The 22,934-nt window shown below is 53.7% G+C and overlaps 1 protein-coding gene across 1 annotated transcript in view; it reads right to left on the bottom strand.

The window, feature by feature from the left end:
- Positions 1-22,934, bottom strand: part of LOC147701487 (testicular acid phosphatase homolog) — a 196,600-nt gene that overhangs the window by 91,609 nt on the left and 82,057 nt on the right. The window contains exons 4-5 of the mRNA XM_086928661.1: positions 22,527-22,679; positions 14,800-14,898 (exon numbers count right to left, since the gene is read on the bottom strand). Coding sequence (XP_086784787.1) covers positions 14,800-14,898; positions 22,527-22,679 — 252 coding nt within the window. The remainder of the gene's footprint in view (positions 1-14,799; positions 14,899-22,526; positions 22,680-22,934) is intronic.

The following is a 22,934-nucleotide window of genomic DNA, read 5'->3' as shown; positions in this document are numbered from 1 at the left end:
CAATTTTGTATCTTATCTTCCAAGTTTGGGTTCCCTGGGTGGGGTAGGTCCCCATGCTCAACCTAATTGGGGAGTTGGAGTGGGTGTTGGGTGGGACCGGCTTTTTTTCCCGGGCCTTCGACTCTCACGCCTCCCGTGTGAGGCTTGTATTGTCCTTTGTTCTGTTGCAATCATGGCATGTTATTACAGCACGTCCTCCGAATTGTACCACTTTTTATTGCTCCTGACTTTGTCAATTACCTCATTGACTGTTTGCACTTCACGACTCACTCTTCCCACATCGATACATGGCTGACACTACATTTTGGACCTGGAACATCAAAGGTCTGAACGACAACCGAAAGGCACGTCTCATGCATGGACACTTGGTCAAGCACCAGGTAGACGTCTGCTTCCTTCTGGATACACACCTCCTACCAGCTACATCATCTAGGTTATTATCTCGTCACTGGGGGGAAACATACACGTCCTTCTATTCGAACTACTTGCGCAGCGTCTCCATTCTTTTCAGGAAGGGCCTTCCCTGGCACAACACTCACTCTCTCATTGACCCTGAGGGCCAATATGTGATCCTTGCAGGCACACTTTTTTAACCAACCACTGATATTAACTACACTGTATGGTCCCAACTTAGATGACCCTGACTTCCTCATGCATATCTGGTATCTCAGTTCCTCTACGGGCCCTTTTCCCTTAATATGGGGAGATAACTTTAATATAGCACCCTCGCAGGAGCTGGACCGCTCTAGAGATCGTGTTCAACATCCCAGTCCACCTCCACCATCCACTCCATTATGGCTGATAACTTTCTCCTAGATATCTGGGAGCATGCGCACCCTGGCGAACATGAGGGAACCTATATTTTGGGATCGCGTGGCTCTTGGTCCTGCCTTGAGCTCTGGGATGTTGCCTCTTGGACTACCTCTATGGACCACATGGCCCGTACCCTGTCCAATCATGCCCCTGTACGCGTACGAATGCAACCACCCCGCGCCCGCCCCCCAGCTGACCCTGCCTCCCACAGATAGTTGTGGATCTGCCTCACCATCCCCGCGCCGTGACTCTCCTGACTTGCTCGGAAGAGGTCGCTCCCCCACGCTTCCAAGGCTTGGTGACTCCGTGACCTGAGAGCGCCTGAAAGCTGTCCCGCGGTATCGTAGCCCCTCCCAGCTGAGTCATCAGCGCGATCTTTCCCCCGCATTACTGCCGCTGCCTGCATTGCCCGTTTTTCCATGTTGTAGTGAAATTGTGCATTGTGCGTTTTACCATCTTTGTGCTGAATTGTTAAGTCTGCGCATTGTTGTCAGAATAGTACTTTATGCCCGATTGTGCCTCTGTTTATCCCCCAGACTCGCCCAGTTTCGATTTCTCCTACTTGCAGCCATTTTGTTGTTTGTTGTGCTTCCTAGACCGTAGCTCCACTCCGCGCCCGCCTCCCAGCTGACCCTGCCTCGCCCCTCCCCCTCCAATACCTACATATGACAGATGTCTTTCCGCACAGCGTTCACGCGCAGCGGTCGCGCCCCTTGCGCGCCGAAGGTGCGCCAAAGCTAAGCCCGTCTACGCCCGTCCGCGCCTGGACCGCGCCCAGCGCCAGACCCCCTGGCCCCCGCAACCCGCACTCCTCCCGCTTAACATATGACGCCTCGACCCTCCTAGCCCTTAACTCCGGACGCACACCACAATGCTACGAAGCTGCCCCGGGACGTACCCACGGTCCCTTCGCCTGCCACTCCTGCAAGTTTACCAGCATCAAGACCCACACCAAATCCACTAACCCCAAACACAGCTCCGACTCTAACCACCTGAAGTGCATCCTGCTGAACACCCGCTCGGTCCACAGACACGCCACTGATCTCTGGGACCTACTCGACACTGCTTCACCGGACGTCGCCTTCCTTACAGAAACCCGGACACTTACAAGATCATCCGAAAAGACCACGCCAAACAAACAGGAGGAGGCATCGCCATCGTCCATAAGAACACCATCAGAATCACGACCAGCTTCGACGATAACCTTGCAACAGCCGAACACTTCCACTTCCAGATCCACACCGACCCCAGGATCACACTTAGAGGCACCCTCATCTACAGGCCTCCAGGAACTCGTAAACAATTCAGTGAAGACATCACTGACTTCATCAGCCCACATGCCCTCGCCTCCGAGAACTACATTCTACTAGGAGACCTCAACTTCCACCTGGAAAAGAAAAACGACAGCAACACCACCACCCTTCTGGACAACCTGGCCAATCTCGGACTCAAACAACTTGTTGACACCCCCACCCATGTAGCCGGACATACGCTCGACCCAATCTTCACCTCCAGCAAACACATCTCCTTCGCACCACAGCTCTCCATTGGACAGACCATAGTTGTGTTCACTTCAGCTACAAAAATACCTCGACCCACAACCCCCCACAACCTATTCCTCAAAGAAACTGGAACAAAATCACCACCGACCAACTCCTCACATCGCTCAACCAAAACCCTCCCGCCCTTCATCGGACCCAAACCAAGCTGCCACCAAACTCAAACAATGGATCACTCACAGCGTTGAAGAATTAGCACCCTTGAAAAACCACCAAACCAAACAGGGTAGCAAAAAGGCCCCCTGGTTCAACGACGACCTTAAGAAATCCAAGAAACTATGCCATACTCTCGAGAAAACATGGAGAAAAAACCCAACCACTGACAACATGACCACCTTCAAGACAGCCTCCCGTAAACACCACCAATTGATCCGATCCACCAAGAAATCAGCATTCAAGGATCGACTCGACAACAACGCCCATAACAGCAAGGAACTATTCAACATCGTCAAAGAATTCACCAACCCCACCGCAGCCTCAAACGACATTACTCCCCCCCAAGACCTCTGCGATTCGTTATCCTCCTTCTTCTACAACAAAATTGCCTACATACATAACAGCTTCGAGAACATTTCCAAAGAACAATCCTCGCCACCCACCTCCGAACCTAAACCGCCCCCTAACAACCTCAGCGCCTGGAACCCAATTACCACTGAAGACACAATCCGCCTAATGAACTCCATCCATTCTGGCTCGCCAATCGACCCCTGTCCCCACCACATCTTCAACAAAGCAGACTCCATCATCGCACCCCATCTCTGTGATGTCATCAACTGCTCCTTCAACTCTGCTACCTTCCCAGAAAGCTGGAAACACGCCGAACTCAGCGCCCTCCTGAAGAAACCCACAGCAGACCCCTCTGAACTTAAAAACTACCGCCCCATATCCCTCCTCCCATTCCCAGCCAAAGTCATTGAGAAAGCCGTCAATAGCCAGCTCGCCGCCTTCCTTGAATCCAACAACTCCCTCGACCCCTCACAGTCCGGCTTTCGAGCCAAACACAGCACCGAAACCGCCCTCATTGCAGCGACAGACGACATCCGAACACTACTGGACAACGGAGAAACAGTGGACCTCATCCTACTCGACCTCTCCGCCGCCTTCGACACAGTCTGTCACAGCATCCTCATACAACGCCTCAGCAACATCGGCATACAAGGAAAAGCCTTGGACTGGATCATCTCATTCCTCGCCGGGAGAACTCGGAGAGTCCGACTTCCCCATTCAAATCAGAAGCCACCGAAGTCATCTGCGGAGTACCACAAGGATCATCACTCAGTCCCACCCTCTTCAACGTTTACATGAGTCCACTCGCATCCATCGCGCGTCAACACAACCTTAACATCATCTCCTATGCTGACGACACCCAGCTGATCCTTTCCCTCACCAAAGACCCTAACACCGCCAAAACCAATCTTCACGAAGGCATGACAGAAGTAGCCGAATGGATGAAAAACAGCCGCCTAAAACTTAACTCAGACAAAACGGAGGTCCTCATCCTAGGATCATCCCCCTCTGCCTGGGACGACTCATGGTGGCCTTCGGCTCTGGGCACAGCACCCATACCCACAGACCACGCACGTAACCTTGGCTTCATCCTAGACTCCTCACTCTCGATGACCAGACAAGTCAACGCCGTCTCATCCTCCTGCTTCAACGTACTTCGAATGCTCAAAAAAATCTTCCGTTGGATCCCCTGCGAGACAAGAAAGACTGTCACCCACGCACTGGTCACGAGTCGACTGGACTATGGAAACACCCTCTACGCCGGAATCACAGCCAAATTACAGAAAAAACTCCAACGCATCCAAAACACATCAGCGAGACTCATTTAGGACATCCCTCTCCAAGATCACATTACCGGACACCTGAAAGACCTCCACTGGCTTCCCGTCAACAAGAGAATAACGTTCCGTCTCCTCACCCACGCACACAAGGCCCTCTACAACTAGGACCCGAATGCCTCAACACTCGACTGTCCTTCTACACACCCACCCGTCAACTAAGATCCTCCAATCAAGCCCTCGCCGCAGTTCCGCGCATCCAAAGATCCACCATGGGAGGAAGATCCTTCTCCTACTTGGCGGCGAAGACCTGGAACTCACTCCCCACTCACCTCCGCCTTACACAGAACCACATCTCCTTCAGAAAAGAACTTAAAGCATGGCTATTCGATAAATAATGAACCCCCTCCCCAAGCGCCTTGAGACCCTCTGGGTGAGTAGTGCGCTATATAAATTCCTGAACTTGAACTTGAACTTGAAGTCCATCATAGGATCCCATGAGCATCTAGAAAATGACATTAAGGCCCTTGACCATGAGCACTCTCGCAACCCAAGCCCTGCCACACTTGGGCTGATCAGGACCAAGTTTACCAAATTCCATGAGGAGGCTGATAGAGAGGTCTCGTTTCTTGGTAGAGAGGCCTGCGCCCGGCGTTATGACGAGGGCGACTTCCCTGGCAAAACTATTGCTAATCTCCTTCGTCAACCTCACGCTTCTTACATCACGGCACTGCATGATGATGCCGCAGGTAGGATTACTTCGCCTTCTGACATCCTAACGAGGATCTCCGACTTCTACTCTCAACTATACACTGCGGGCACGGTTGCCTCCTGCGAGATTATGGATCGCTACTTTGACTCAATTGAACTGCTGGGGCTTGGTAATAGTCACCGGGAATACCTGGATGAGCCTTTTACCCATGAGAAAATCTCCAAAGTCATTGCGGGACTTCCGTGTGACAAGGCCCCCGGTTCTGACGGGCTGACTCCTGCATTTTACAAGCAATATGCACCCCTCCCCGTTCCAGATTTAGCCGAAATGTATAATGACTCTCTTGAACAGTGAAGACTTCCCCCTTCTCTCCGCGAAGCTCTACTTACCCTTCTCTTGAAACCGGGCAAGTCCCCATAATGCTGCAATTTGTATCGTCTGTTATCACTGATAAATATTGATAATAAAATTTACGCTAAACTCCTGGCCATCCGTCTTCTTCCGCTCATACCGCTGATCACTCGCCCTGACCAATCAGGTTTTATCCCGGGCGTGCCACCTCACACAACCTGCGCACCATCTTCTCGGTTCTCCATCAGATCAACCCCACTCTCCCGGCAGTGGCCACCTTACTAGATGCTACAAAGGCCTTTGATACATGAGAATGGCCCTCCATCTTCTCCCTCGATAAGGATTCAGTCCAGATTTTGTACCCAAGATTCAATTGCTATCTACCCTCCCCACGGCGCGCAGCAGGATGAACGAGCAGGTCAAAGATCCCATCACTATCTCTAGGGCACCAGGCAGGGCTGCGCCCTTTCCCCTATGCTCTTTGCCATTGCCATGGAACCCCTGGTGGCGCTGCTGCATCAACACCCCACACACGGGGGTATATGTTTCTCAGCCCGAGCCCTTGCGATCTCCTTATATGCGGACAACATAACGATGTATGTCCGCGTGCCACAAGAGAATCTTGCACCCATGACCAGGGAGGTTGTCCGGTTTGGTGGCCTCTCTGGAGTCCAGGTCAACTGGAGTAAATCTGTCCTCTTTACACTCATGGGCACAACCCTGCTCTTCTCCCCGGACTATCCTTTTATCTGGGCAACTGGCCCCACCAGGTACCTGGGCATCTGACTAAGTAGGGATGTCGGCGAACTGTGGAGGTCAAATTTTGGTAGGGCTATGGACTGGCTGGAGTCTAAGCTGCGAGCGTGGCAGAGACTCCCCCTATCACTGGTGGGGCGCATCGCCATTGCTAAAATGGTGGTTCTCCCCAAATTTCTTTATCTTTTCTTGAATATTCCCATCCCTCTCACGTCACGTTTTTTTCAAACCTTGCGCTCTCACATTACCACACTGCTGTGGGCAGGACGCCAACCCAGAATCACCTATGACATTCTCACACTTCCCCAGGCAAGGGGTGGTTCGGGGGCTCCCGATTTTAGGCTCTATGCGCTGTGCGCCCAGGCCAGTATTCCCCACTACTGGATCCACCCTACGCTTTTCCAGCCTCGTGTGGCAGTCGAGGCGGACTTAGCCTCCCCATGGCCGCTACAGACTGATTTATTTTTCCCACACAAAATAGTGCGCAGCAAGATTGACACAGTTAAGTGCTTGCGTTGGGATTGGGATGGGTTAGGTAAGTATACTGGAGCCAGGGCACTCTACGCACCATCTATGCCACTTGCAAATCACCCGTCATTTCCCCCATTGCAGACTGCGGGTATGTCCCGCCGCGCTGCCAATCTTGGCATTCGCACTATGGCGGACATTTAGCCAGATAATAACTTCTTCACTCTACCAGACAACTCTGCGCCGCTCGATAAGTTACTCTATTTCCAGATAAGTGCAACCTGCAGGAGCGACAACCCCGCTTTTCCACTTGCTCCTCCGCCCAGCGCCGCTCTTGAGCTTACTTATTCTTCTAACTCTCCATGGAAATTGGTCACTAGACTTTATGCTCTCACACTTGCTGCTTCCCCCTCAACACGGACCGTGCCAGCTGCGCATGGGGTGCGGACTTACAGATTGACCTCTCCCATGAAAATGGTTGTACTGCTGCAATTAGATAAGACGTCTCTCTGCTAATTATCGCCTGCGGCTTATCCATTTTAAGTATCTACATAGACTTTAATGCACCCAACATCACTACAAAAGATGGGCCTGCTGGACAATGACAGGTTGTTTCAAGGAACATTGGTCCCCAACAATTAGTTAATAACTTGGAATGAATATAGAACAACAAATGAAGTCTATATAAACTGTCCAGCCAGACAGAGTTTAATAACACAATAGTAGAATTTTACCAATCAATTAAATACAATATCAAAAAGTGGGACACAACCAGTGTCCTACTACTGTATCAGAGACAATTGTGACACAAATGAACATGAATGAGGCAAAAGCAAGCAGTCTGCATACATTCCAAAATTTGGCAGACATATATTTGCACAGGAACACTGTTGTGATTTAAGTAGTAATCAAATCAAATCTTCCAGTGTCAAGTGTCGACGACGTTTCGATCCCTTTAGGGCATTATGGGATCATCATCAGGACAATCAAAATTCATGCCTTATCATACGAGCATCGACTCCTGTCAGTACCCGGACCCCCATTGTGGACGGCACGTACTAGTATTTCTGGGACCATCGTGTTTCCCTCGCCAAAAAACTTGCTGTTGCGGTCCCGCGGTAATCATTTAACCTTGGCGACACGCTTAGTGCAAATATCGCTACGTATGATGGGTCATCCGGCGCTTCACTTGGACTGCAGCAGCCTCACTGAGGTCACGGCAACGGGACCTTAGACCAGTTCTCCCTTCCTTGCTTAAGGGGCCACCACTCGTCAGTGTGCTGGCGCTGTATTATGGCGCGCTGCTGCAGGGTCACACACTGGCAGGCACCATGTTCCCCACCCACCTCATGCAGCGTGTTGGCAGGGGAGCCGTCAACACCAGCTACACTTCCCCCATGCCAACCTTCAGGCTGCTGCGCCAACACACGTGGGTCCAACCTGCTCATCGCCAACGTAAGGGTCGGGCCCTTGCTGCCCATGCAGTAACAATGACCACACAGACACAGTGGTTTAGTACCCTAGAACTGGCCCAGGGCTCGTGCGCCCGGCCCCTTTTATTGGCAGGGTCACCTGACCAGTGACACGTGTGATGGATGGGTGTGGGGTGATGGTGGAAGCCAGCCCTCGGGGAGTGAGAAACATTAGAACAGTGACGAGCCAGTCACTACACCCACGTACAATCGTTCGGTGTTCCCTGTGACCCTCACCTGCCCCTTCCCCCTACCCTCCTTCGGTGTTCCCTGTGACCCTCACCTGCCCCTTCCCCCTACCCTCCTTCGGTGTTCCCTGTGACCCTCACCTGCCCCTTCCCTTTACCCTCCTTCAGTGTTCCCTGAGACCCTCAGCTACCCCTTCCCCCTACCCTCCTTCGGTGTTCCCTGAGACACTCACCTGCCCCTTCCCCCTACCCTCCTTTGGGGTTCCCTGAGACCCTCATCTGATCCTTCCCCCTACCCTCCTATGGTGTTCCCTGAGACCCTCATCTGATCCGTCCCTTTACCCTCCTATGGTGTTCCCTGAGACCCTCAGCTACCCCTTCCCCCTACCCTCCTTTGGTGTTCCCTGAGACCCTCACCTGCCCCTTCCCCCTACCCTCCTTTGGTGTTCCCTGAGACCCTCATCTGATCCGTCCCTTTACCCTCCTATGGTGTTCCCTGAGACCCTCACCTGCCCCTTCCCCCTACCCTCCTTTGGTGTTCCCTGAGACCCTCATCTGATCCTTCCCTTTACCCTCCTTCGGTGTTCCCTGTGACCCTCACCTGCCCCTTCCTTTTACCCTCATTCGGTGTTCCCTGAGACCCTCACCTGCCCCTTCCCCCTACCCTCCTTTGGTGTTCCCTGAGACCCTCATCTGATCCTTCCCTTTACCCTCCTTTGGTGTTCCCTGAGTGAGACCCTCACCTGCCCCTTCCCTTTACCCTCCTTCAGTGTTCCCTGAGACCCTCACCTGCCCCTACCCCCTACCCTCCGTCAGTGTTCCCTGTGACCCTAACTTGCCCCTTCCCTTTATCCTCTTTTGGTGTTCCCTGAGTGAGACCCTCACCTTCCCCTTCCCTTTACCCTCCTTCGGTGTTCCCTGAGACCCTCAGCTGCCCCTTCCCCCTACCCTCCTTCGGTGTTCCCTGAGACCCTCGCCTGCCCTTCCCCCTACCCTCCTGTAGTGTTCCCTGAGACCCTCACCTGCCCCTTCCCCCTACCCTCCTTCGGTGTTCCCTGAGACCCTCACCTGCCCCTTCCCCTACCCTCCTTCGGTGTTCCCTGAGACCCTCATCTGCCCCTTCCCTTTACCCTCATTCGGTGTTCCCTGAGTGAGACCCTCATCTGCCCTTTACCCTCCTTCGAAGTTCCCTGTGACTCTCACTTGTCTCTTCCCCACTACCAATTTTCAGTGTGCCCTGTGACCCTTACCTGTTGCTTCCTAGATACCATCTTTCGGGGTGACCTGTGATACTCACCTGTCCCTTCCCTGCTCCCCTCTTTATGTGCTCCTTGTGACCCCCACCCAGAGACTTTCTTTGTGTATTCCCTGCGACCCTCACCTGTGTACGGTGCTCCTTGTGACCCTCACCCATACTTCATAGCACCTTCTTTTCTGTGTCCCCTGTGACCCTCACCTTTCCCTGCCCAGCCTACACTCTTTTGGTGTTACCTGTAACGCTCACCTGTCCCTTCCCTGCTACTCTCTTTCAGTGTGCCCAGTGGCCCTCACCTGTCCCTTACTCGATGCCCTGTTTCTGCATTCCCTGTGAACCTCAACTGTCCCTTCCTCACTCCCCTCTTCCGGTGTGCTGTGTTACTGTCCCTTCCTCACTACCCTCTCACAGTGATTTGTTACTGTCCCTTCCTCACTACCCTCTTTCGGTGTGCTTTGTTACTGTCCCTTCCTCACTACCCTCTCACAGTGCTTTGTTACTGTCCCTTCCTCACTACCCTCTTTCGGTGTGCTTTGTTACTGTCCCTTCCTCACTGCCCTCTTTCACTGTGCTTTGTTAATGTCCCTTCCTCAGTACCCTCTTTCACAGTGCTTTGAAACTGCCCCATCCTCACTCCCCTCTTCCGGTGTATTTTGTTACTGTCTCTTCCTCACTACCCTCTTTTGGTGTGCTTTGTTACTGTCCCTTCCTCACTACCCTCTTTCGGTGTGCTTTGTTACTGTCCCTTCCTCACTACCCTCTTTCACAGTGCTTTGAAACTGCCCCATCCTCACTCCCCTCTTCCGGTGTATTTTGTTACTGTCCCTTCCTCACTACCCTTTTTCAGTATCATTCATTCAAAGAAACTTTATTTCAGTCAATATGACCTAAAAAGTGCAGCATATAAAAATATTAATTTTTACATATACATCAAAAAAAATTTAAACTTGACCTTTCAAGAAGGTTGAAAACACTAGAGACGTCATTTAGTAAATACATTAATTCCATTTTTAAAAGGGAGGGTAGAAGGCGTACGATGTGATCATAGCACATATACATACAAGTTTGTTGAAAGTGCATAGTGCTTTAAATAAATAAATAGCTTAAGTAAAAAACTTTGATAAAAAACCCTTCAGTAGAGAATTGTGTACTATAATACAGAGGGAGGTTATACCAGATAAGAGTAATAATCTTATCATTTACTGTAACTTATCCAATGGTTCGTTAGATGCTTTTAAAAATACCCTTCTGGTGCACCACATAGAAAACAGGAATGCTGCGACTGAGTAGACAACTGGGATGTTAAGATCGTACTTCAGTATCCTAAATACCTCAATACAGCGCCTACTGCCCAGATTCCTGCAAATCTGCACCAGGCATCTTTTCCTCACTTTATTATAGCCTGGGCAACTAAAAAAAACATGCAACTCTGATTCCTCTGGATAGTCACAGGCAGGGCACCGGGCCGCATTCTGAGCTCTCCACTTTGATGTAATACACCGGAGAGGCAGGACCCCAAATCTAAATTGTAAATAAAGTTTTCTTGCGGTCACAGGTTTAATAAGATCTAAGACCTTCTCGAAGGTAGCACTATCCTTTATTTCCAGAAAGGCTTTAGTTAGTTTGCCTGTTTTGGAGCTGGAGTGCAATAAAGCTATTCTGTGGCTTTCATAATGAGCCTTCATTTGTTTCCTGGAGATTAGTGGACAAGCTAGCTCTGGTTCAGCCCAGCACTCCCCCAGGCCCATATCTGTCAATAAATGCTTAATGTGGGCACACCAGGGCAATCTAACAGCACCCCTCATCTTCAGAACTTCAGACAATTCTTCTTTGTATGGGAGAAGTTCATGAGTCGACCACAGACGACGCCAGTACAGTAGTGGTCTAAGACTCAACACTTCTGCTAATGCCATTAGTCCTCCATCTAAGCGAAGTGGAATTAAAGGAGTGCTGGGCGGCAGCCTAAATAAGTTCCTAATATAGTGGTTCTCAACCTGTGATAATGGCTCGGAGTTGCAATGACCCCATATGCCATATATTGCGCCCCCTCAGGCCTGAGCCCTGTAGATTTCTAGCGCCGGGCTGACAGCGCTCTTGTCTGACTTGTTAAAAGCCTTCCTGATGCCCCCTGTCGACTGGGCCAATTTTAGTGTTGTCTTCACAATGTGGGCCCCCCAGTCCATGGTCTCAGTAATGGTGATGCCTAAGTATATAATAGATGACACTCTTTCAAGGGGTTTACCGTTAAGTGAAGGATTTGGACAGGTGCTCTTTGATTTGTTAAACACCATAAATTTCGTTTTCTGTAAATTTATCTCAAGACCTCTTTCCACACAGAATAACTGAAATCTATCCAGAACCCTTTGAATCCCCATAGGTGATTTAGATACCAAAAGGGTGTCATCGGCAAACATCATTGCTGAGATTCTTTGTGAAGCTAATTTTGGGGCATCTAAATCTCTTTCTAGTGACAGAGCGTCTATCAGACCATTAATATAGAGGCTAAACAAAGTTGCCGCACGAACACAGCCCTGGCGTACGCCACGTTTAATAGGTATGGGTGCTGTCAATTTTCCATCCCTTCCATATCTTATTTGCGCATAGTTATTTTCATGTAAGCGCCTAATAAGTTGAATTAAATACACAGTGGCCCCCAACTCAAGTAAAACTGACCACAATTTTTCCCTTGGCACCAAGTCAAAGGCAGACCTCAGGTCTACGAATATTAAATAGAGGCTACCCCCCTCCAGGCAGACCGTCTTCCAGTACAGCAGTTGTAATCTTAGTACTTGGTCCAGGGTCGACAATTTTCCCTAATCCCTGCCTGGAGGGGGGAAAGTACACTCTTATCATCCATCCAGGATTGAAGCCTGAGGAGCAAGACTCGTGCAAAGATTTTTTGAGGGATGTCAATTAAACTAATTGGTCTATAATTACTCGGTAATAGAGGGGAGACCTTTTTAAAAATCGGAATTATCTCCGCACCGACCCAACTAGTGGGGCTCTTCATACCCATCATTATTGCGTTAAAGAGGACCCAGAGGTACGGAGCCCAGATGGATGGCTCACTCATGAAGAGATCCCCAGGATCCCCAGGAATCTTGACAAGCCTGGGGCTTTGCCTGGGGCTATTTTTGCCACTGCTCCCTTTATTTCCCGAGCTGCCATCAGGATAATAATCTATATCCCTTGTAACTAGGGGATGGACCACTAAAATGTTAAATGTCGTATACTTGTAAAGCGCACAGCTGCCCCAGCAAAGGGGCGTCCCGGCGCTGTATACCGCTGGGGAACCCATCCTGGCTTTCCCTGTGAGATGGTCCATCCTGGGCATCTCCACGGTGAAGACAAGCATCCCCGGCGTTGATGGGGCCGTTAGTAGAAATTAAGCAAGCTGTTGTCCAGAGTTGCTGAGTGGGACCCATGGTTGGAGTAGGCACCGAGGCGAGAATTATCGAGTCTGCTGACCATGGCCCAAGACCCCACTAGTGGAGGGCATCCAACTATTGCAAGAACCTAAGGCCTCCCTTCCTCCTTGTAAAGAGATTCAAAATAGTCCCTCCAGACTTCTTCATCCAGATTTGGTTCTAGCGCTCTTTTGGGTATGGTCGAACCAGAATTTACAACTCCCCAGAATGTTCTCATATCTCTATCCCCTAGTGCTGTTTTTAATAAGTCCAAATTTTCAATTTCCCACCTATGTTTCGCTCCAACAACTGCTTTATAGGCCCTTCTCAAAAGTTTATTTTGAGGGCGATCCTTTGCTTTAATAGAAGCCACTAATGCACTTTTAGCATTGCGGCAGGATGCGTTATACCACGGGTGGGGCACTGGTCTACCAGGTCTGTTAGGTTTATTGGGAAAAAATAAATTTCATAAGATTTCTTTTAATTTGTCAAAGTTTGACCCAATCGCCTCATTATCCATAAGGTCCCTATTATGATTAAATAGGGTAGAGGCTTCTATAAATACGGGTAATAGAGCATCATAGAGGTTGCTCATGTTTTCCTGTGATTGATTAAAATTAATCCAGCGAACTCTCCTCCTGCAGTTCGAAACAATTAACTTAGAATCGTTAGGAGGATCATCAGCATGAGCTCTCTCGGGGTTTAATATTTGGAGATCTACTACTAGTGCATCATGGTCACTATCTGCACGAGGAAGGATTCTGAAATCAGCCATCCTATTCCAAAAATTAGTATTGATAAGAATATAGTCTAATAAAAACCCTCGGTCCTTACTATGGAACGTGAAACCATGTGATGTTTCAGAGACTGATCTTCCGTTACACACTCTTAATGAATGTTTAAGGACAAGGCAATTCATCTGAATTACCAGGGGAGACCATGTATTCACTATTGGGCATCTAGATCCTTTTTCAATATCCTTTGTAACTGTCCCTTCCTCACTGCCCTCTTTAGGTGTGCTGTGTTACTGTCCCTTCCACAATACCCTCTTTCAGTATCCTTTGTTACTGTCCCTTCCTCACTTCCCTCTTTCGGTGTGCTTTGTTACTGTCCCTTCCTCACTACCCTCTTTCAGTGTGCTTTGTTACTGTCCCTTCCTCACTGCCCTCTTTCAGTGTGCTTTGTTACTGTCCCTTCCTCACAACCCTCTTTCAGTGTGCTTTGTTACTGTCCCTTCCTCACTACCCTCTTTCAGTGTGCTTTGTTACTGTCCCTTCCTCACTACCCTCTTTCAGTGTGCTTTGTTACTGTCCCTTCCACAATACCCTCTTTCAGTATCCTATGTTACTGTCCCTTCCTCACTACCCTCTTTCGGTGTGCTTTGTTACTGTCCCTTCCTCACTACCCTCTTTCAGTGTGCTTTCTTTCTGTCCCTTCCTCACTACCCTCTTTCAGTGTGCTTTGTTACTGTCCCTTCCTCACTACCCTCTTTCAGTGTGCTTTGTTACTGTCCCTTCCACACTACCCTCTTTCAGTATGCTTTGTAAATGTCCCTTTCTCACTACACTCTTTCTCTGTGTTGTGTTACTGTCCCTTCCTAACTGCCCTCTTTCGGTGTACTTTGTTACTGTCCCTTCCTCACTGCCCTCTTTCAGTGTGCTGTGTTACTGCCCCTTCTTCACTCCCCTCTTCCAGTGTGCTTTGCTACTCTCCCTTCCTCACTACCCTCTTTCGGTGTGCTTTGCTGCTCTCCTTTCCTTATTACCCTCTTTCACTGTGCTTTGCTACTGTCCCTTCCTCACTGCCCTCTTTCGGTGTGCGTTGCTACTCTCCTTTCCTGACTGCCCTCTTTCGGTGTGCTTTGCTACTGTCCCTTCCTCACTGCCCTCTTTCGGTGTGCTTTGTTACTGGCCCTTCCTCGCTGCCCTCTTTCGGTGTGCTTTGCTACTCTCCCTTCCTCACTGCCCTCTTCCGGTGTGCTTTGCCACTGTCCCTTCCTCTCTACCCTCTTTCACGGTGCCCCAAGGCCCTTACCTTCCAGCCCGCCATCTTGTCTCGGTACTGGGGCAGCTGGACGGTCTCCTCCATCAGCTCGTGGTATCGAGGGCAGTCCTTCATCGGGAACTTCAGCAGCTGGAGGCCAAAGAGACAAAGAGAGTCAGTGGGTTTCATCCTGTGGAAAGATGCTCTTCTCTCTGCATCTCACTCATCTCTGCCTCCACTGGCTGCTATGGCTGCTCGCTCTATGCCTTCTCTGCGTGTCTTCTGCCTTTTGCCTGCTCCTTGTGCCAGCCTGGTCCCATCCTGTGTGTCTCTGTCTGCTCACTCTCTGCCTGCTCTTCCTCTGTCTCTTCACCATGTCTACTAGTAGTTTGTCTGTTGACTGCCTAGTAGCTTGCTGCTAGTGCACTGTGTGTCTACGTGCTCCATGGTTGGTCATTCTCGGCCTCCTTACTGTCTGCCTGTTCGCTCTTTGCCTGCTTGTGAGCTGCAGCGTGTGAGCACACAGAGATGGACACCACACTTGCAGTGTCCTGAGTCAGCACAGCGTGCTCAGCAGGATTGCAGAGTGTGCACACCTGGTCCTGAATGAACTGCATCACGCGGGCACAATGAGAAATTAGGGAACACTTACCTGGTCTAGGGGTACAATGTGGGTACAGAAGGCTGTCTGGCTGCCTCTCACCCAATCCTGGGACACTGGCACAGTATGGGCAGGGAGACATGGCATGCTGCACTCATACGGTCCTGGGACCCTGGGACAGGGTGGGCACTGAGACATGGCATGCTGCACTTACCCGTCCTGGGACACTGGTACAGTGTGGGCACGGAGACATGGCATGCTGCACTCACTCACCCGGTCCTGGGCCACTGGCACTCTGTGGGCATGGATACATGGCATGCTGCACTCACTCACTCGGTCCTGGGACCCTGGCCCAGGGTGGGCACAGAGACTGCTGCACACACTCACCCGGTCCTGGGACACTGGCACAGTGTGGGCACGGAGACATGGCATGCTGCACTCACTCACTCTGTCCTGGGACCCTAGCACAGTGTGGGCATGGAGACATGGCATGCTCCACTAACTCACCCGGTCCTGGGACACTAGCCCAGGGTGGGCACGGAGACATGGCATGCTGCACTCACTCACTCTGTCCTGGGACCCTAGCACAGTGTGGGCAGGGAGATATGGCATGCTGCACTCACTCACCCGGTCCTGTGACACTGGCACAGTGTGGGCACGGAGACATGGCATGCTGCACTCACTCACCCGGTCCTGTGACACTGGCACAGTGTGGGCACGGAGACATGGCATGCTGCACTCACTCACCCGGTCCTGGGACCCTGGCCCAGGGTGGGCACAGAGACTGCTGCACACACTCACCCGGTCCTGGGACACTGGCACAGTGTGGGCACGGAGACATGGCATGCTGCACTCACTCACTCTGTCCTGGGACCCTAGCACAGTGTGGGCATGGAGACATGGCATGCTGCACTAACTCACCCGGTCCTGGGACACTAGCCCAGGGTGGGCAGGGAGACATGGCATGCTGCACTAACTCACCCGGTCCTGTGACACTGGCACAGTGTGGGCACGGAGACATGGCATGCTGCACACACTCACCCGGTCCTGGGACACTGGCACAGTGTGGGCACGGAGACATGGCATGCTGCACTCACTCACTCTGTCCTGGGACCCTAGCACAGTGTGGGCATGGAGACATGGCATGCTGCACTCACTCACCCGGTCCTGGCACACTAGCCCAGGGTGGGCAGGGAGACATGGCATGCTGCACTCACTCACTCTGTCCTGGGACCCTAGCACAGTGTGGGCACGGAGACATGGCATGCTGCACTCACTCACTCTGTCCTGGGACCCTAGCACAGTGTGGGCATGGAGACATGGCATGCTGCACTCACTCACTCTGTCCTGGGACCCTAGCACAGTGTGGGCACGGAGACATGGCATGCTGCACTAACTCACCCGGTCCTGGGAAACTAGCACAGTGTGGGCAGGGAGATATGGCATGCTGCACTCACTCACCCGGTCCTGGAACACTGGCACAGTGTGGGCACGGAGACATGGCATGCTGCACTCACTCACTCGGTCCTGGGACCCTGGCCCAGGGTGGGCACAGAGACTGCTGCACACACTCACCCGGTCCTGGGACACTGGCACAGTGTGGGCACGGAGACATGGCATGCTGCACTCACTCACTCTGTCCTGGGACCCTAGCACAGTGTGGGCATGGAGACATGGCATGCTGCACTAACTCACCCGGTCCTGGGACACTAGCCCAGGGTGGGCACGGAGACATGGCATGCTGCACTCACTCACTCTGTCCTGGGACCCTAGCACAGTGTGGGCACGGAGACATGGCATGCTGCACTAACTCACCCGGTCCTGGGAAACTAGCACAGTGTGGGCAGGGAGATATGGCATGCTGCACTCACTCACCCGGTCCTGGAACACTGGCACAGTGTGGGCACGGAGACATGGCATGCTGCACTCACTCACTCGGTCCTGGGACCCTGGCCCAGGGTGGGCACAGAGACTGCTGCACACACTCACCCGGTCCTGGGACACTGGCACAGTGTGGGCACGGAGACATGGCATGCTGCACTCACTCACTCTGTCCTGGGACCCTAGCACAGTGTGGGCATGGAGACATGGCATGCTGCACTAACTCACCCGGTCCTGGGACACTAGCCCAGGGTGGGCAGGGAGACATGGCATGCTGCACTAACTCACCCGGTCCTGTGACACTGGCACAGTGTGGGCACGGAGACATGGCATGCTGCACACACTCACCCGGTCCTGGGACACTGGCACAGTGTGGGCACGGAGACATGGCATGCTGCACTCACTCACTCTGTCCTGGGACCCTAGCACAGTGTGGGCATGGAGACATGGCATGCTGCACTCACTCACCCGGTCCTGGCACACTAGCCCAGGGTGGGCAGGGAGACATGGCATGCTGCACTCACTCACTCTGTCCTGGGACCCTAGCACAGTGTGGGCACGGAGACATGGCATGCTGCACTCACTCACTCTGTCCTGGGACCCTAGCACAGTGTGGGCATGGAGACATGGCATGCTGCACTCACTCACTCTGTCCTGGGACCCTAGCACAGTGTGGGCACGGAGACATGGCATGCTGCACTAACTCACCCGGTCCTGGGAAACTAGCACAGTGTGGGCAGGGAGATATGGCATGCTGCACTCACTCACCCGGTCCTGGAACACTGGCACAGTGTGGGCAAGGAGACATGGCATGCTGCACTCACTCACTCGGTCCTGGGACCCTGGCCCAGGGTGGGCACAGAGACTGCTGCACACACTCACCCGGTCCTGGGACACTGGCACAGTGTGGGCACGGAGACATGGCATGCTGCACTCACTCACTCTGTCCTGGGACCCTAGCACAGTGTGGGCATGGAGACATGGCATGCTGCACTAACTCACCCGGTCCTGGGACACTAGCCCAGGGTGGGCATGGAGACATGGCATGCTGCACTCACTCACTCTGTCCTGGGACCCTAGCACAGTGTGGGCAGGGAGATATGGCATGCTGCACTCACTCACCCGGTCCTGTGACACTGGCACAGTGTGGGCACGGAGACATGGCATGCTGCACTCACTCACCCGGTCCTGTGACACTGGCACAGTGTGGGCACGGAGACATGGCATGCTGCACTCACTCACCCGGTCCTGGGACCCTGGCCCAGGGTGGGCACAGAGACTGCTGCACACACTCACCCGGTCCTGGGACACTGGCACAGTGTGGGCACGGAGACATGGCATGCTGCACTCACTCACTCTGTCCTGGGACCCTAGCACAGTGTGGGCATGGAGACATGGCATGCTGCACTCACTCACTCTGTCCTGGGACCCTAGCACAGTGTGGGCAGGGAGACATGGCATGCTGCACTCACTCACTCTGTCCTGGGACCCTAGCACAGTGTGGGCACGGAGACATGGCATGCTGCACTCACTCACTCTGTCCTGGGACCCTAGCACAGTGTGGGCATGGAGACATGGCATGCTGCACTCACTCACTCTGTCCTGGGACCCTAGCACAGTGTGGGCACGGAGACATGGCATGCTGCACTAACTCACCCGGTCCTGGGAAACTAGCACAGTGTGGGCAGGGAGATATGGCATGCTGCACTCACTCACCCGGTCCTGGGACACTAGCCCAGTGTGGGCACACAGACATGGCATGCTGCACTCACTCACCTGGTCCTGCGACACTGGCACAGTGTGGGCACGGAGACATGGCATGCTGCACTCACTCACCCGGTCCTGGGCCACTGGCACTCTGTGGGCATGGATACATGGCATGCTGCACACACTCACCCGGTCCTGGAACACTGGCACAGTGTGGGCACGGAGACATGGCATGCTGCACTCACTCACTCTGTCCTAGGACCCTAGCACAGTGTGGGCATGGAGACATGGCATGCTGCACTCACTCACCCGGTCCTGGCACACTAGCCCAGGGTGGGCACGGAGACATGGCATGCTGCACTAACTCACCCGGTCCTGCGACACTGGCACAGGGTGGGCACGGAGACATGGCATGCTGCACTCACTCACCCGGTCCTGGCACACTAGCACAGTGTGGGCAGGGAGATATGGCATGCTGCACTCACTCACCCGGTCCTGCGACACTGGCACAGGGTGGGCACGGAGACATGGCATGCTGCACTCACTCACCCGGTCCTGTGACACCGGCACAGTGTGGGCAGGGAGACATGGCATGCTGCACTCACTCACCCGGTCCTGGCACACTAGCCCAGGGTGGGCACAGAGACATGGCATGCTGCACTCACTCACTCGGTCCTGGGACCCTGGCCCAGGGTGGGCACAGAGACTGCTGCACACACTCACCCGGTCCTGGGACACTGGCACAGTGTGGGCACGGAGACATGGCATGCTGCACTCACTCACTCTGTCCTGGGACCCTAGCACAGTGTGGGCATGGAGACATGGCATGCTGCACTAACTCACCCGGTCCTGGGACACTAGCCCAGGGTGGGCACGGAGACATGGCATGCTGCACTCACTCACTCTGTCCTGGGACCCTAGCACAGTGTGGGCAGGGAGATATGGCATGCTGCACTCACTCACCCGGTCCTGTGACACTGGCACAGTGTGGGCACGGAGACATGGCATGCTGCACTCACTCACCCGGTCCTGTGACACTGGCACAGTGTGGGCACGGAGACATGGCATGCTGCACTCACTCACCCGGTCCTGGGACCCTGGCCCAGGGTGGGCACAGAGACTGCTGCACACACTCACCCGGGCCTGGGACACTGGCACAGTGTGGGCACGGAGACATGGCATGCTGCACTCACTCACTCTGTCCTGGGACCCTAGCACAGTGTGGGCATGGAGACATGGCATGCTGCACTCACTCACTCTGTCCTGGGACCCTAGCACAGTGTGGGCACGGAGACATGGCATGCTGCACTAACTCACCCGGTCCTGGGAAACTAGCACAGTGTGGGCAGGGAGATATATCATGCTGCACTCACTCACCCGGTCCTGGGACACTAGCCCAGTGTGGGCACACAGACATGGCATGCTGCACTCACTCACCTGGTCCTGCGACACTGGCACAGTGTGGGCACGGAGACATGGCATGCTGCACTCACTCACCCGGTCCTGGGCCACTGGCACTCTGTGGGCATGGATACATGGCATGCTGCACACACTCACCCGGTCCTGGAACACTGGCACAGTGTGGGCACGGAGACATGGCATGCTGCACTCACTCACTCTGTCCTGGGACCCTAGCACAGTGTGGGCATGGAGACATGGCATGCTGCACTCACTCACCCGGTCCTGGCACACTAGCCCAGGGTGGGCACGGAGACATGGCATGCTGCACTAACTCACCCGGTCCTGCGACACTGGCACAGGGTGGGCACGGAGACATGGCATGCTGCACTCACTCACCCGGTCCTGGCACACTAGCACAGTGTGGGCAGGGAGATATGGCATGCTGCACTCACTCACCCGGTCCTGCGACACTGGCACAGGGTGGGCACGGAGACATGGCATGCTGCACTCACTCACCCGGTCCTGTGACACTGGCACAGTGTGGGCAGGGAGACATGGCATGCTGCACTCACTCACCCGGTCCTGGCACACTAGCCCAGGGTGGGCACAGAGACATGGCATGCTGCACTCACTCACCTGGTCCTGCGACACTGGCACAGTGTGGGCAGGGAGACATGGCATGCTGCACTAACTCACCCGGTCCTGGCACACTAGCCCAGGGTGGGCACAGAGACATGGCATGCTGCACTCACTCACCCGGTCCTGCGACACTGGCACAGGGTGGGCACGGAGACATGGCATGCTGCACTCACTCACCCGGTCCTGTGACACTGGCACAGTGTGGGCACACAGACATGGCATGATGCACTCACTCACATGGTCCTGCGACACTGGCACAGTGTGGGCAGGGAGACATGGCATGCTGCACTCACTCACCCGGTCCTGGGACCCTGGCCCAGGGTGGGCACAGAGACATGGCATGCTGCACTCACTCACCCGGTCCTGTGACACTGGCACAGTGTGGGCACGGGGACATGGCATGCTGCACTCACTCACCTGGTCCTGCGACACTGGCACAGTGTGGGCAGGGAGACATGGCATGCTGCACTAACTCACCCGGTCCTGGCACACTAGCCCAGGGTGGGCACAGAGACATGGCATGCTGCACTCACTCACCCGGTCCTGCGACACTGGCACAGGGTGGGCACGGAGACATGGCATGCTGCACTCACTCACCTGGTCCTGCGACACTGGCACAGTGTGGGCAGGGAGACATGGCATGCTGCACTAACTCACCCGGTCCTGGCACACTAGCCCAGGGTGGGCACAGAGACATGGTATGCTGCACTCACTCACCCGGTCCTGCGACACTGGCACAGGGTGGGCACGGAGACATGGCATGCTGCACTCACTCACCCGGTCCTGTGACACTGGCACAGTGTGGGCAGGGAGATATGGCATGCTGCACTCACTCACCCGGTCCTGCGACACTGGCACAGGGTGGGCACGGAGACATGGCATGCTGCACTCACTCACCCGGTCCTGGGACACTAGCCCAGTGTGGGCACACAGACATGGCATGCTGCACTCACTCACCCGGTCCTGTGACACTGGCACAGTGTGGGCACACAGACATGGCATGCTGCACTCACTCACCTGGTCCTGCGACACTGGCACAGTGTGGGCACACAGACATGGCATGCTGCACTCACTCACCCGGTCCTGCGACACTGGCACAGGGTGGGCACGGAGACATGGCATGCTGCACTCACTCACCCGGTCCTGGGACACTAGCCCAGTGTGGGCACACAGACATGGCATGCTGCACTCACTCACCCGGTCCTGTGACACTGGCACAGTGTGGGCACACAGACATGGCATGCTGCACTCACTCACCTGGTCCTGCGACACTGGCACAGTGTGGGCACACAGACATGGCATGCTGCACTCACTCACCTGGTCCTGCGACACTGGCACAGTGTGGGCAGGGAGACATGGCATGCTGCACTCACTCACCCGGTCCTGGGACCCTGGCCCAGGGTGGGCACAGAGACATGGCATGCTGCACTCATCCGCTCCTGGGACACTAGCACAGTGTGGGCAGGGAGACATGGCATGCTGCACTCACTCAGCCGGTCCTGAGACCCTGGCCCAGGGTGGGCACAGAGACATGGCATGCTGCACTCACCCGGTCCTGGGACACTGGCACTGTATGGACGGGGATGGGTTGCCACCATATATGCGGGTTCCAGAGTTCGCTTCTGTTTGGTGGGTACAGTCCTGCCAGGTTGGCTTGGGCACTCATCAGCGTCCGGTCGTAATCTGTGCTGCGGACGTAGATCTGCCAAAGAGAGCACAAGAGAAGACTTTAGGAACAAACTACCCCTCCATACCATGAGCACCCCCTAAGCTCATTAGGTACCCCTGGATTTTTTTAAAACATACTTTATTGATTTTACAAAGTGCCACGTCACTCGTGGGCTTGGATATAACCAATACATGGACAGTTCCGCTGAGAATGAATTAGAATCGAAATCGTTTTTCATATAAGATACATTCAGGGCCCAGGCGACTGCCTGCGCGAGACCATAGTATG

The sequence above is a fragment of the Lissotriton vulgaris genome, chromosome 7 (genome assembly GCF_964263255.1).
Source record: "Lissotriton vulgaris chromosome 7, aLisVul1.2, whole genome shotgun sequence".
Lineage (NCBI taxonomy): Eukaryota > Metazoa > Chordata > Amphibia > Caudata > Salamandridae > Lissotriton > Lissotriton vulgaris.
Note: the sequence above shows the minus strand (reverse complement) of the source record. Positions and strands in the feature narration are given on the sequence as shown.